Source organism: Engystomops pustulosus, chromosome 11, assembly GCF_040894005.1.
Source record: "Engystomops pustulosus chromosome 11, aEngPut4.maternal, whole genome shotgun sequence".
Lineage (NCBI taxonomy): Eukaryota > Metazoa > Chordata > Amphibia > Anura > Leptodactylidae > Engystomops > Engystomops pustulosus.
The window spans coordinates 41263828-41280813 of NC_092421.1; the positions used below are offsets into that span (position 1 = coordinate 41263828).

General features: G+C 39.8%; 1 protein-coding gene across 2 annotated transcripts in view; it reads right to left on the bottom strand.

Annotated features, from left to right (window-relative positions):
- The window catches only part of CDHR1 (cadherin related family member 1), an 88859-nt gene that overhangs the window by 9731 nt on the left and 62142 nt on the right, over window positions 1–16986 (bottom strand). For both annotated transcript variants that reach the window (XM_072129274.1, XM_072129275.1), the window contains exons 14-16: window positions 13795–13862; window positions 3505–3733; window positions 2761–3015 (exon numbers count right to left, since the gene is read on the bottom strand). In XM_072129274.1, the coding sequence (XP_071985375.1) occupies window positions 2761–3015; window positions 3505–3733; window positions 13795–13862 (552 nt within the window). The remainder of the gene's footprint in view (window positions 1–2760; window positions 3016–3504; window positions 3734–13794; window positions 13863–16986) is intronic.

Below are 16986 nucleotides of genomic sequence, written 5' to 3' on the forward strand. Positions count from 1 at the left end.
TTCTTAATTGTGCAAAAACTAAGCAGTATTCATTGTTGTGTGAGGGAGTGAATAGCAGTTACCAGATGCATAGTAGCTCAATGCAGGACTTTATCACATGGGAAATTGGTTGATGTAAATACATTATTAATGGTTTTTGTAGGTCGGCTGGTAAATCTACTGAAATATATTATAGAATAACCAATCATTTTATTTTTGTGTCCACATTATCTTATTAAACTCTATATTTAATCACCCCAGTTAGAGTTCTAGCCTGATGATACAGTTATTGATGTGCTCTAATATAACATAATATGGTGAGTGTAGAGCCAAAGAGATAATGGGGGGAATTTAACATGCCGTATCTGCCAGAACCTACACTCCCCTCCCCCCAACATTGGTGACAGGTTCCCATCAGTGAAGCAGGGGTCTATCCTTTTTCCAGATCTCCTTTGTATATTTTTACAATTGTGTATATCTACTCATATTGTTTTTTTAATAGTCTTAGTCACTCCCCATATTTCCAGATTTTCCAGCAAAGCAAGTATCTTTATACTACAGGAGACTCCTTTCTTACCCTTAAAGGAAATCTACCATCAGAATTACTAACACTCATATATGCGGCCTATAAAATGGAATCCTGTGTTGTGTTTTTTATATTCATAAATTTATATATGTCTGCAATTTGAAGAAAAAAAAGAGTTTGATAAAATATGACATCACCAGCTCTCTGCCAGTCCTTCCAACTGCACAAGGAAGATACTACCGCAAATGCGCAGGATTGGTAGAGAGTCGGGGGATGTCACTGGGTCTCTGCCTGGAGTAGAGGTGGGACAAGGCGGGAGAAAAAGGACCAGAGAAGTGAACCAGATCCCCTCTTATGTACATATTTTATAACACTCTTTTTTTTCTTCAAAATGTGGGCATTGCTGGATATAAAAAACACCGCACAGGACTTCACTTCATCAGATGCACATGTGAGAATTAGGGGTCTACCTTTAGATTCAGATTTGAAAGAAAACTGTTTTATTCCACTGTAAAAAAAAAAAAAAAAAATCCAAAAACTAAAAGCGGGTGAGAGAACTGAACAAATGAAACTCAGGCATTCACTTTCAGCAAAAGCAAAATGAAAAAAAAAAGGATCATACTTGTCCCACAGCCTCTACCTTTATATAAAGCAACAGGTAAGTCATTAAAAGCATGCAATACACTAAGCAAATGCTGTACATTATGAACATAGAAACATTTCAGGACCAGTAGGGTGGATTTACCATAGAGGCAGAGTCAATGAAATTTAGTTCAGAACAAATATTAATCAACCAAAAGGTAGACTGTTAAAAATATCCATCCTAGATCGTGGCCACAAAAGCTTGTTTTTTTTTTATCTAGCTAAGACTAATCAGTAACATTTCTGTAGTCCTCTATTCTTAATCTGTCCATCCTCAGTTATGACCATAATCAACTGAAGATCATGCTAGGTTTTCTCCCTGGGGAGATGTGTAACCATATGTGTGTAGCGAGTAACAGTAGGACTATGAAAGGAGAACCTTTAATCCAGGTTTGCAGTTCCTGCTGGTGCCCTGGGCATTTCTTTCAGCCTGATGAGATGTCTGCTCTTTGCAGTGAACTGTTCCACCCTCTGTTCTTAGTGACAGCTGTAAGTATCCAATCAAAATCCTGATACAGCTCTTACTCCTAGAAGAGCTCCTACTCCTGCTTAGAGCAGAAAGCTCTTCAGGCTAAAATATGAGTTCTTTTTTCACAGTCATGTCTCTACTAACAACATACACAAAGGTATAATTGCACATTACTCTTGAGGGACCCTCCCTAACATTATCTGCACCTTTTTATGGCCAAAACTTCTGAGAGATTCCCTTTAAATCCTGATACAGTATATATAAACATGGATAGCATATTAAAAGCCCCTATGAACTAATATTTAGGTATCATAAAGGTACAGGCAGACCAAATTTTTTTTACAATGATTCTGATCGTGTAGTAAATCTAAGACTATATTTCTAGAACTTTATACTGCCTGTTGCTGCGCCTAGTTTGTGGCAAAATTCTCCTCCAAACTGTTGAAGCAAAATTTCAGATTTCGATTCACACCTTAAGTTAAAGGTACTAAGAAAAAATGAACCAAAACTGGATTTGACATTTTGCTTCAGCTATGCACCACATTTTGGCACATCCAGACCACCTTCTAATGTTGTTGCAACATCTCTTTCCATTTTGATTATATCCTGAATCCTCCAGTATACACAGCTATTTTTTAGATAGTGATTCCTATCTTTTTATGTGATCTTGGTGTGTCCTTGGAGAAATGACATTGATTTATGCATGATTGGATGTTTTTCACACTTCCTGCTGATGCACTTTACCACCCAGACTCTCCACAGGGGGGAACAAGCAGCTTATCGTAGCTACTGATGAAAATGATGAAAGGTTTCTGTCATACAGTGATGGAGGTGACAAACTAGCCTCCTCATTGTATATTTTTGGTTTCTTAAATTTTTTAGGAAAATATAGGTAGAAGTGTTCTTACGCTTAGAAGTGTTCCTAGGCAGGTAAATCTAAGTGTTTAGATGATCATGTTCCACTGTACTGATGAATTATGGGTAGAGAAAAATGAAAAGTCATGATAGTGTCTGATGAGAGCAGACAGGCGGCTACACTGCAGGGAAATGAGCCTCTCACACTTTGTACTTTTTCTATGTTCTCTGCAATAGAGATAGTGGGGGATATTTATCAAGGCTTGTACGTCAGTTGTCTAGGACTTACCTCTTCTGTCACATCTATCTTGACGACTGCAGTTGTGCTGAATGATGGAGAGCCTCTGTCTTTAGCCTGTACCACCACAGACCACTTGCAGTTTTTGTTACGAGTTATGTTCTGGATGACATCCAGAGACCTAATATAGGACTTTAGTTTAATCTCACCAGTATTTTGGTCTATGTCAAATACATTATCTGGATCAGCTTGCATAATGGAATAATTTACTATATTGTTTGGTTCTTCAGCATCCTGATCGGTTGCCTGGAAAGGAAAATACTAATTTATTAGGGAAACATTTTTTGTTTTTTAAATCAATATAAATACATTTTAGAAGTTTGAGTTTGATCTAATTTTACATTTAATTTTTGCATACTACACTCACCGGCCACTTTATTAGGCACACCTGTCCAACTGCTCGTTAACACTTCATTTCTAATCAGCCAATCACATTGCGGCAACTCAGTGCATTTAGGCATGTAGACATGGTCAAGACAATCTCCTGCAGTTCAAACCGAGCATCAGTATGGGGAAGAAAGGTGATTTGAGTGCCTTTGAACGTGGCATGGTTGTTGGTGCCAGAAGGGCTGGTCTGAGTATTTCAGAAACTGCTGATCTACTGGGATTTTAAAATAAAGTGGCCGGTGAGTGTATATAGTTTACATATATTAGTAAATACTTCATATTCTGCAGATGTAAAATGACTAGTAGGGTTAACATTGACATTTTACATTTTTACAAAGAGATTCTTACCTCAATTTTTACTGGGGAACCAATGACCATAGTCCTTTCCTGAATATTCTCATTGAACTCGGGGCAATGATCATTGATGTCTAAAACAGTAACAAACACTTCAGCTAAGCTGTACTTCCCTTCAGTGTCTTCAGCCTTGACATAAAAGTTATACTTTGCATTTTCTTCAGCATCCAGGATGGCCCAAGGTTGTGTGTAGATGATTCCAGTTGAGGGATGAATAAGAAAGCTGCAGAGAAAAAATATGCATACTTAAATGGCTTTTACCACTAAGACAAGAATCTTAAATATACTTAGGATAACAAAATAACACATTTTCTAATTCACTGTTACTAACAAAAATACAGCATTTCACAGATATAATTACAAACTGTCTAACAGTCCTGGAGTATACAATTTCGGTTGACCCAGGATCCGACCATAAATCTACTAATTTTTATGGCTGGGCAGGACAGATTCTTCACATGAATAGCTTCTACTGTCTGCTCCACTCCCCTCCTTTCCCCTCCATTACAAGACAAGCTCACAGACACTTTCTGCCAGAAAGCAGCATACACAGACTTACTCTACAAGCTACAGATCTTTATAGCAGGGGAAGGAGGCATGTAGCTGATCACTCATCTCTTTTTTCTATGTGTCAGATACTACTACAATGTTCAGACGCTAAATGAAAGTGTAGATAAACCTGTACCCTGTTAATCTAAGCACATTGCAAGCTTACAGCATCTCATAGCACAGAGGAATCATGAAGTGTATGCTATGAGAGTCCCCGCTAACAGTCTGGAATTGTACACTGACCATCGCTGAGTGATAAAAGCTAAAGCAGCAATAAAACTGAGTAAACTTGTAAAATTGATGTTTATGCATACTTTATCATGCCCAAAAGCTAATAGCAGCCAAGTGAATTCGACATCAGCTCACAACTTAGATGTGTATGTGAGCAGGTGTCACTGGATATGCTTCATATAAACTTTGTTAACTCTTGGTAAAACTTTTTGTTTACTTATTGTTTGCTTTTAACTTTTCAAAAAAACTTTTTAATAATGTCTATTTGAGATTTTTACAGTTTATGTGTGCAAGAATGTGAAATACATGTAATACTGAATATTTTTGCGATGTTTATAGGGCTATATGGGTGATTAATTTTATTTAGAAAACCTGAGCTGCATTTTACAAATGTCTCTCCTATGCAAATGTGGTATTTAAACACCTGTTTCTGCATCAAACACCATGCCCCGGAAGAAGCCTGAAGAAGCAAAACCTGGGTTGGGCGAGGTGTTTGACGCTACATGCTTTTACCGATACGCGCGTTTTTACTGATACTTTGTATACACAAATAAAAATCCTTTCTTTACCCTGGAGGTCTGCACTATCTTTCCATTTGCTCCCTGGTATAGGATCTATAGTACCCCACGTTTACGGGGCTGATACGAGGACTGGCTTTGGATCCATAGGAGGGAGACGGAAAGTAAAGCAGCGTGCCTGGGCGATCTTCTATTTCTAACCTGTGACCACTCATTCTGTTTGAACTACTATTCCTTGACAAGAGTTGAGCACTGACACTGACTGAAAGTGAATTCAACCGCTCGCCCTACTGTTAAAGAGATGAAGGAACACTTTAATGATGTAATCAGATTAGAAAAAGGGACATATAAAAAAAAGAAAAGCCATGAAAAAGCTTGATACTATATGGGTTCCTTGGATTGCTACACCAGGTCTTCCCTCTAGGTTCCTACTGTCTTCCTCTGTCTTTGTGGTGTAGTCAGCCTGTACCAGTATAAAACGCGGCTAAGAATATCGACAACGTTCTTGTCTGTGTGAGTGCTGTATGCCTGACTTTGGGAATAAGGCTTGCTAGGGCGAGATATCACATTATCTGATTGCATGGGTATGGGAGGTGGGAGAGTGGGGAGGTGTTCATTAAGGTTTTGTTTTCAGTGTTGTAAATGGAAAATGTGTTGCTGAAATTAATAAACACGATCTGATTTTTAAAAAAAAAGTTTATTGTGTAAACATCACTAGGGGATTACAGTTTGAGAACTTTCTTTCATGGGCAAGCCCCTTTAATCTGCCAGGAGAGCAATTAATAAGCATTATATGCTATAGAATTGTGAGCTGGTACAGACGGTCCCCTACTTAAGAACAGTCGACTTACATACAACCCATAGTTACAAACGGACCTCTGGATATTGGTAATTTATTTTACTTTAGTCCTAAGCTACTATAAACAGCTATAACAGTTATCAAATGTGTCTGTAATGAAGCTTTAGTGTTAATATTGATTCTTATGACAACCCAACATTTTTTAAATCCAATTGTCACAGAGACCAAAAAAGTTCTGGCTGGTATTACAATGATAAAATATACAGTTCCGACTTACATATAAACTCAACTTAAGAACAAACCTACAGACCCTATCTTGTATGTAACACGGGGACTGCCTGTATTGTCTTTCTTGGGATCAATCATATGGCTATGGGATATCGTACGCTTATGATATGAGAATCTGTTCATCTTTCTGTATTTTTTCCCCAATGAAAAAAGAAATTGTAAAGTGTTTCCTTTGTGAATGTCTTCCTTTGACTAGCTTGTAGCTGTGTTTGGGGAAAATTATAGAATATAGAACAGATCCATATAAGGCACAAGCACTTTTATTGCCATTAATATACAGTATGATACATAATATACAAATAATCTTTAGAGAAATAATTGTATTTTCACATTCAGTTTGGGCTATAAATCATCACGAATAACAAGGTACAAAACACAGTCATGGAAAAATTCAGCCGTCTAGATGAGTATGCTGGTAGCATAGTCCTTACGACCAGGGCCACCTTGCAGTTATATATAGACGGTTAAATTGATGATAAATAGACATGAGAGAGAGATCCATCAGAGAGAGAGAGAGAGATTGATAGATGGATGGATTGATTAATTGATAGCTAGATAGGAGCTAGCTATGATAGAAGATATGTAGATAAATATATCAACAAAAAGCTAGATAGATAAATGGTTACAAAAAGAAGAGTTCAAATCCGCACAGCTTTGTGGAACCCCTAAGGAGGGGGGGGGGGGGGGTGCAAAGCCCGCCAAGGTCCTGGCTTGGTCCTTATGTAGATACAAATTGGAAAAAGCGAGCAGTACTCCAAAGGTAGAATTCAAAAGTTGGTGATCTAATAAAGATTATAGAAATTATAGAAGATAGATAACTAGACAAATAGATGATATTTCCGATTTGCGCCGATTTTCCCTGTATTGCCCTGGGATTTTGGCGCATCGGCGGTGGCATGCATGCGACGGAAATCGGGGGGCGTGGCCGAACGAAAACCCGACGGATTCGGAAAAACCGTCGCATTTAAAAAACAAGTGTTGCGGAGCTTGCACTTACCTTTACTAGGAATAGGCCGGTTAACTTGAGTGCGTTCCGATGCACTTCAGCGCAGCAGCGCCACCTGGTGGACGTCGGGGGAACTACCTTAGTGAATCCCGGCCAGACCCGAATCCACCGCAGAGAACGCGCCGCTGTAAGTAAATCTGCCCCATTATGACCCATCTAGTTCTGTGGGGTGATAATGTGGTTAGATTATCAGGGTACACGGTGTGTATGCACTTTCATCTGGCTTCTGACATTGTACTAACACACTGACACATAGAGAGATGAGACAAATAAGAGATGATGAGATGCATATTACACAAAGGCTGACAGACAGAGCCTGACAGACTTTTACACTGCCAGCACTGCTACATCTCACAGATATGTGCCTGCATCCCCGTTCGACCCCGGATCAATTATCTCCTTGTAGTTTGCAACTCCTCTGTCTGCACCATGTGCTGACAGGAAGTAATCAGTGAGTGACTCTGAGCTCCCTGCAAGGTCAGGACTACAGGCTCAGAGCAGAACGACACAGAAATTTCATCTGCACAATCTCACACAGGTACCCCCAACCCTAAGTCAGAAATTACAGGGTCGTGTCTAGGGGTAACTTAAATTGTGTACATCAGATCTGATGGACTCAGGTTGGAATTATATCTGTGAAATGCTGCATTTATGTTAATAGCAGTGAATTAGAGAATGTGTTATTTTGTTATCCTGAGTACATATAAGAAACTCGTCTTCGTGAGACCCCTTTAAAAGAGTGATACATTCTCTGCCCACAAAAGTCCACATGCGGGGGTCCCTTTAGGACATGGGGCCGTGGGCTAATGGCCAGTTTGTTGCCCCCTCACGATGACCCTGCTTACTACTAGCACCAGAATTATTAAATAAGTTTGGTAAGATTTGGGACCACTGTGGTAGGGATACTGTTCTCTACAAGAAATCCAATGTTGACAGGGTGACAGAGAGATGTCATCAGAGATGGATTGGTGAGTAACACTTGAGAAGCAAAGATAGGAGTGTAAGCCCTTTGGATAGTTCACAGAGGTACATGAAGGTTATATCATATATAAACTTCAGGTATGAAAGATATTGGTGCCTATGGACCTTTAATTCTCATAATTTAATGGTTTTGCCCTTGGTCAACAGAGATGTTGAATTGCTCAGCACATCAAGTATTTATTATTATTAGTTTAGCCATTTTTCAAAGCACTGTTATAAACCAACAGTTAATTATTACATTTTGAGAATGCAGAATAAGTATGAAATTTGCAGACGCTTCATCCCCCTGCTGACTTCCTGATCATGCTAAATTACATTAACACAACGTGAAATGTCGGAGAAAAAAAAAAACACACCATTTCTATATTTAGTTTTACCACCTTTAAAAAGTGAGAAAATCGGAATAAATTGCCACAATTATTTGCTCTTCTCCTTCATGGGTGCAGTTGGAGCAGCTGTCATATTCAGCTATCAGCATTCCAGCTGCGTAGACAGCCCTCCCCCATTCTCATCCAATTAACAGCTTGTTCCAAGATTTTAGTGCGAAAATACATATCAGTCACAAGTGAATAGCAGCATGGTACATGTGCTTGTAAGAAAACCAAAGCATCTTTATAATCACTATAAGGCAGTGATGTTACAGGCAGATGTATTACATTTTTTTCTCCCAAATAGCACTGGTATCTAATCAGCCAATCACATGGCGGCAACTCAGTCCATTTAGGCATGTAGACATGGTCAAGACAATCTCCTGCAGTTCAAACCGAGCATCAGTATGGGGAAGAAAGGTGATTTGAGCACCTTTGAACATGGCTTGGTTGTTGGTGCCAGAAGGGCTGGTCTGAGTATTTCACAAACTGCTGATCTACTGGGATTTTCACGCACAACCATCTCTAGGGTTTACAGAGAATGGTCCGAAAAAGAAAAAACATCCAGTGAGCGGCAGCTCTGTGGGCGGAAATGCCTTGTTGATGCCAGAGGTCAGAGGAGAATGGGCAGACTGGTTCGAGCTGATAGAAAGGCAACAGTGACTCGAATGGCCACCCGTTACAACCAAGGTAGGCAGAAGAGCATCTCTGAATGCACAGTACGTCGAACTTTGAGGCAGATGAGCTACAGCAGCAGAAGACCACACCGGGTGCCACTCCTTTCAGCTAAGAACAGGAAACTGAGGCTACAATTTGCACAAGTTCATCGAAATTGGACAGTAGAAGATTGGAAAAACGTTGCCTGGTCTGATGAGTCTCGATTTCTGCTGCGACATTCGGGTGGTAGGGTCAGAATTTGGTGTCAACAACATGAAAGCATGGATCCATCCTGCTATGTATCAACGGTTCAGGCTGGTGGTGGTGGGGTCATGGTGTGGGGAATATTTTCTTGCCAATTGAGCATCGTTGCAACGCCACAGCCTACCTGAGTATTGTTGCTGACCATGTCCATCCCTTTATGACCACAATGTACCCAATATCTGATCGCTACTTTCAGCAGGATAATGCGCCATGTCATAAAGCTGGAATAATCTCAGACTGGTTTCTTGAACATGACAATGAGTTCACTGTACTCAAATGGCCTCCACAGTCACCAGATTTCAATCAAATAGAGCATCTTTGGGATGTGGTGGAACGGGAGATTCGCATCATGGATGTGCAGCCGACAAATCTGCGGCAACTGTGTGATGCCGTCAGGTCAATATGGACCAAAATCTCTGAGGAATGCTTCCAGCACCTTATTGAATCTATGCCACAAAGAATTGAGGCAGTTCTGAAGGCAAAAGGGGGTCCAACCCATTACTAGCATGGTGTACCTAATAAAGTGGCCGGTGAGTGTATATTCCCACAGTATCTTTGGAAAAAAATCCAGTATGTGTACATGAGTAGGAACGTCATTTCTGGACATTATTTGACTTGTAATCTTTTTTTTCTAGCAGTTTTTCCTTGTGCAACTTCTATTGTAGGTGGAGACTGGAGCTGCTGTGACTAACACCTTTCAACTCCCCTCCTTTAATTAATCCTACAATTCATTGGAGGAGATTTATTATGCCTTTTATGACAGTTTTGTGGTAGAGATGGCACAAAAATCCCTCCATTACCACCACTTTGCAGCATTTCAACTGGCACTCCACTTGTGCATATAGACTACAGGCAACCCGGCAGAGAGTGCACTCAAATCTACCAAGTGGCTGGAGACTATTAGTAGCTATGGACATTAGAGCACCATCGGGGGGAATTTAAAAAAAATATTAATAGATTCTTCCTATTGAGTTTCTTTCAAATTTTATCAGGCAGAGAGGGAGCAGAAGTGAAGTGAAGTGGTTACAGAAGTATTTTTCTGTGCTAACATTCAGTACAATATTCTTTTACACTGTTTTGTGCAAAGTTTGTTTAAAGGTTAGCAACTATTTAAAGGCAACCAGTCACCAATAACGTGCTGGCAGAACTACATGCAACATGACTTGTCACCAATCTATCAACACGGGCCAGCTATGTATAACTTAAAAGACCTACCATTCTTTAGAGAGAACATACATTTACTTCTGGGTTGCTGACAATGTTATGTGCCATTTAAATAAAGAAGTCAATAATATGGCCAGTGCACCAGTTTTCATTCTGACTTTGCACTGCAAACTGCTTGCACATGTATTCATAAAACGCCAGCGCCAGTTTTGTGTAGCGGCTGCACTGTGTCCAACAAGACAGTAAAAATGTGCCCTTAAAGGCACCAGAATTCTGTAGCATGAACAAAGTGCACCAAAAACAAAATGGTGCTCATTTCCAGTGTAGTGCAGGGGACGCCACATTAATGAAGACCGTGATCCAGTTTTAATGAATCTGGAGCCCTGCACACTCCACAGGCAAAATGCACATAGTACACACTAGGGCACATTTATTTACCTGGTCCTGTCGCGATCCCCGATCCGGACAGTCCGACGAAGATGCATGTCTTGCGACACAAATTGAGATGTTAAATCCCACGCATTGTCCAAATCCGTCGGCCCACCCCTTCAATTTGTGTCACATGAAAGCCGGCGCCGATGCGCCAAAATCCGATCGCGTGCGCCAAAAACCCCAGTTAAATGCAGCGCAAAACGGAAAAATTCAGGCATCCCTACGGAAATGCGTTCCAAGGACCCTTAGTAAATGTGCCCCATTGTGCTAGTTTTGATAAAAGGGACCCATTGACTCAAAAGATTGATCATTCTCGACGGGTACATGAAGGGGTGGAGATGTGTTATTTATTGCAGGCAAAGAGGATGGGAAGAAATGCAGTGTATATACTATACATGTAACGTGTTATAATTTATGCCCCCCCCCCCTAAGGCATTGGCAATTAGTTTATATAAGTTGCCCATGTGCCTTTACTGCCTTAATTATAATCCCTGAATGTTCATGAAGTGAATCGGCGTTCATGCTTACTTTAGTGCTCTCTGCAAACTCTCCATGGATCTTTGTTTACATGTGTGAGCACTGATGAATTGGAGGGTCTGAAACAGATGATTCTGCTCACCTCCTCCCCTCTAACCTCATCCCTTTACCTGTGTCTGTCATAGAGATGGACTGAGAGAGACACCACAGTGACTGATGCCATTAGGACACAAAGAAAGAGAAAAAAACAGGAGGCAGAGGTCAGCATGGTGAGAACAGGGAAAAGCTGAAGCTCTCAGGAGGAGGCAAAGGTACAGATACATACACATGTGCTCTCTGTCTCCCCCCAGCAGACTGTCCATATAGAAGGACAGCAAGGAGAGATCTAGAAAACCGTAGAGAATTGATAAAGAAAGTACCATATAGACTTGAGTATAAGCCGACCCGAGTATAAACCGAGACCCCTAATTTTACCACCAAAAACTGGGAAAAACGACTGACTCGAGTATAAGCCGAGGGTGGGAAATGCATTGGTCAAACCCCCCCAGTAGTATACAGCCTGCCAGCCCCCAGTAGTATACAGCCTGCCAGCACCCAGTAGTATACAGCCTGCCAGCCACCAGTAGTATACAGCCTGCCAGCCCCCAGTAGTATACAGCCTCCCAGCCCGCAGTAGTTTACAGTACACATTTTTTGTGCTGAAAAACTCGGCTCATACACGAGTATATATGGTATATTGCAAATTTGTATTACTGTTCATTACACAAACAATACCAATTACATGTTAAAATGAGAATACTCCTTTAACCCCTTATGGACGCAGCCATTTTGTAGCTTAAGGCTCAGCCCCATTTTTTGTATTCTGACTTGCGTCGCTTCATATGGTTAAAACTTTTGAACACTGTTACTGATTCTGAGATTTTTTTCCCCACATGTTTTACTTCATTTTAGTAGTAAATTTTGGCTGATAAGTTTTGTGTTTATTTACAAAATAAGAAATGATGATTTTTTAAAACAAATTGCCATTTTCAGAATTTTAAATCATCGCGTTTCTGCCAGATAAATAGATGTCTAGATAATTTATTTTGATGTCACGCGGCTTACAAATCGAATATCGATTTTCCGTATTTTCAGAATTTACTATTTTGGGGATAGATACTATTTTGAATAAAATGTTACATATTTAATATCAAAAACCCCCTAAATAACCAGCCCATTTTCAAATCTGCACCCCTCAAACTATCAGAAACAGTTTTTAGGAAGATTGTTAACCCCTTGAGATCTTCATAGTAATAACATAAAAATGGAGGTGAAATTTTGAATGGTCAAATTTTGTCAGATATACATTCATTCAGCCTGGAAATTTACACATTTCCAAAAGATAAAAAGAGAGAAGCCATCTAAAAATCTGTTATGCAATTTCTCCTGTGTACAGAGACCCCCCCCACATATGGCCGTTACTTGTTTTATTGGTGCACATTAAGGCACAGATGGGAAGGAGCACCTTGCAGCTGCCAGGATTTTAGTTTCCTCATGGCTCCTTTTGTAGGCTATAAAACTTTAGCTTTCCGTTATTGGGGCCATGTGATTTTATTTTGCAGGATGAGATACTTTTTCCAGTGTTACCATTTTGGGGTTGGTATCCCCCATTGTTGAAAATGTATGAACTTTTATTAAGGGCAGGATTAAGAAAAGCATCAATTCTGGTTTCTATGGGTCGATATGATTACGGGGATACCATACTTGAATATTTTTTCTTACGTTTTACTAAATTTGCCAAATAAAACCGTACTATGTGGAAAAATGTAGGATTTTTGCAATGCCATCTTCCAAGTGGCATAATATTTTAACTTTTTTGTCTATGGAGCTGATTGATGGCCTGTTTTTTGCGGGACATGTTCTACTTTGCAACAGTATCATTCTGGAGTACATTTGTTTTTTTATCACTTATTATTGCATTTTTTGTGGGATTAAATAGGTAAAAATCATAATTTTTGGCAGTTTTTTTTAACGGAGTTCATCATGCGGGTTTAGTAATTATTTACTTTTATTCTACTGGTTGTTATGGACGCGGTGATACTATATATGTGTATTATCTGGGGTTGATCATCTGATTGCTTGCTCATGATAATACTCTGCATATGCTGATGCTGTGCTTTTAAGATGACGTCACAGATGCCATTGCCTGCCGGCAGTCCTGGGGTCCTGCTTGGGCTGGAATCAGATATATCGGACGTTGAGCGGGAAGGGGTTAAGGACAACAAACACCAAATGACCTAGTTACAGCCAGACCTCTCTTCCCACTGTGACCACTGGTGAGGTTTTTTAGTTTCTGGCTGCAATGATTAGTTGTAAAGTGTCTGTAATGAAGTTTTATTGATAATCCTTGTTCCAATGACAGCAAAAAATTTTTGAATCACCGGGAGACAAAAAAATTTTGTCTGGAGCTACAATTATAAAATATACCAGTTCCGACTTGCATACAAATTCATCTTAAGAACTGTACTGTTAATATTAAACTTTCAAATATGTAAAAGTCTTTTCACTTACGGATCGGATCCAGCTCCATAAATTGAATATTTTATTTCACCCCAGAGTCCTGAGTCCAGGTCAGTGGCCTACAACACATACAAGCTGTTGTTAATAGCTAAACATATTTGAATACTAAATATTAGAAAAACTGTTTTATATAGTCAACAAATACAGAAAATCACATCATATGATTTTTAAATAATTAATTTGCATTTTATTGCACGACCAAAAACAATTCTGTCTCTTTCAGGCCTGTTAGTTTTTCTTCAACAAGCTCCTCCTACTCTGTACTTATTAAAGAAAAGCAACTTCTGGAGAAAGCTGCAACTTGTCACAAACAGTAAAAAAGAAAAAGAAAAACACAATCACTGTCTACCATCCTTGGTTTGTGGCTCCATGCAAGCCTTGTAAGGAAAGGTTGAGGTTACATGCACACGACTGTATTATCTGGGGTTGATTTTCCTTATTAAAGGAAGGATGTTTTATGAAAAATTGGCCAACAACCTTTTTTAACTTAGATAGAGCACAGGTCTTGGCTGTCTCAAAACACGCAGCATGGGTGACGAGGGAGTGGTTCCGTAAGAAGCATTTCTGGGTCCTGGAATGGCCTACCCAGACTTCAGACCTGAACCCAATCAAAAATATATGGTGAGAAATAAAACTCAATGTTGCCCAGCAACAGCCCCAAAACTTGAAACATCTGTAGATCTCTTGTGCAGTGAGCAGAAAATGTTCACTGCACAATGCTGAAGTGCTGAAGAAGGGGGGTGTCTGCACCTATGAGTAAGTGCCCCTTTAAGATGTTAATCATACCCTGTATATGATTCATTTTGTGTATTTTGTAAGTAAATGGATTATAAGGAATTGAGGTTAACTGCTCTGTGAGATCTCTTCTGTGAACTTCTCCTCAGCGCCTCCCCTCTGCTTTAAGTGACAGTTGTAGTGTTCAACCAAAAGCCTGCTACTGCTCTTATTTTGAGCAGTGTAGAAAGCTAAAAGTGTTATTTGAGACTATTTTTAATATTGTTATTGTAAAAATATTTCTAATATACTTTATTAAGAAATTCTGCTTAGTTTGTAAAAAAATAGGCTTCAAGTCTCACTATTGTAAAACAGTAACTGTCTGTTAGTAAAGAGATCCCTTTTCAGCTTGTGTCTAGTTCGGTTTAATTTAGAGCTGTATGCTCTATAGACCTCCCTGTCTATATACAGTCCAGTCATTTTTAACTATCTATAAGTACTATCTGCTATCAGCTCATCAGTATCTGCTTGGCATATCTCTACTGGGTGCAGACGCATGCAGGAGAGATGATGTGAGCTCTCATCACCCCTACCCTCTCAATTGAAAGTTGAGCGGCCGCCATACTACATCAATTATAGGACGTGTCCTATATTTCTCTGTGAAGCCACCAGGCTCAGTGACAGTGCCGTGAGACGCTGTGTGCTCAACGCACAATGACCTGGTGCCATAGACGTCTATGGGGCCGTGATGCAGTCGTAAATATATTGGAGCTCATGGGGCCTTAAAATGTATTCACATTAAAACAGGCTTCAAGTCTGACTTGAAGCTGATGATTCCCACAGGGTCATCTATGAGAAAGTCTTATGTACGCAAACCATCAGCTGGAAACGAAAGAGTTTATAAAATGCTCTTGTCAGTGTGAGGCCTTACTGAGCTACGGTTTAGCAGTATTACTCAATGGAAAGCCGACTAACAGATGCATCTACCTAAATAGTAGTCAGATGTTGAGGCCTTGTCCAGACAGTGACACTAAAAGGATTTTTGTCTTATGCTTCAAGGATTAAGAGGTATATCCTCTAATCTGCGATAAAAACATTGCCCTGAGCTCATTCATGATTACATCATTATCGTCCTAAGTAAAGTAAAAGAGAAGTTCATTTTAGCTTTCTCAAACAATAAACCACATTCAGTGGCAGAAACATCAGATGTAGACATATACACACAGACTCTGGCAGAGATGCTGCTGCTCCTGTGTTATGTCTTCAAATGAAATTATTCTACAGTGGTTGTGAGGCGCTGAGAGCGACAGGAAAGTAGGTCATGTGGTGTCTGGACTGAAAATCTGACTTATTTAATAACAGTCGCTCTGTAGTGAACGGAAAGCTTGGGGCATACACCATCATATTCCAGATTAAAGACAGATTCAAGAACACAAATCTCAATTTTCAGATATTTCTAAACACACAATTGTATTTGGATATAATTATGATTATTAAACATCACAATAATAATGTTGACAATTTTAATATTGAGTATAAAAATATAATATACTAAATATGTAAAATGTTAAAATCTATTTTTCCCATAAATTACTGTTTTAATGCGGAACTATGGCACTAGGGTGGATTTCACATTGATGTTCTCACTTTTAAGATTACAAGATTCCTATGTAGCATTGTAGCTGGGTGTTCCTTCCCCGGGGCACAGTTCAGCCTACATCAAAATACATAAACGTAGCTTGCTGGCACCTGTTCTGATAACCAGAACTTGGAACACAAGCCCTTGTTGCCCACAAACTATACACCTGTCTCAAATGTCTTACAGATGTCTCTCCTGATGTCCCAGTAAACATGGAATTTTGAATCAACTGAGCAATACCCTACGGCCAGTTAGTGTACATATAGGATGGATTTATCAGGGCATGTACGCCATTTTTCTGGTATATCTATTTAAGAGTACTCTCTATTTGAATGTGTGTAATATTTGGGAGCCTCTTTTTGCAGGGTTATAGTAAAAACAAAGGGGGCCAAAGATAACAAATATAAGAAGATTACCGCAGTCATCGATAAGTGAAGGGCCGGGTCGAGCGGTTGGGGATTTCCTATGGCTGCATCCTCTTCTCCTCTCTGGGGGCGCCATTAAACCCTCATTAGTAATCAATGGTATGTGTGTCCTTAATATGCACATACTGCGAATTATGGGACACAGGCATTGCAATGTTACTGCTTTTTGTGCCCTCTCTGTGACCCAATGTCGGCTAACCAGTAATGTTGACAGCACCGCCTGTGTCATAGAGTGGACGCCAACAGCAGTGTTATCATGCTGCTGGTGTCTTTGAGAAGAAGTAACACAGAAGTGATGTGAAGGCTACAGGGAATGTGGATAGGTGTGCATACATTTTTCCAATTTGTTGCTGTATTGAGGGCATTTGTGGGCTACCTATAAACTCGGGGGATGTGCTGGCTTAA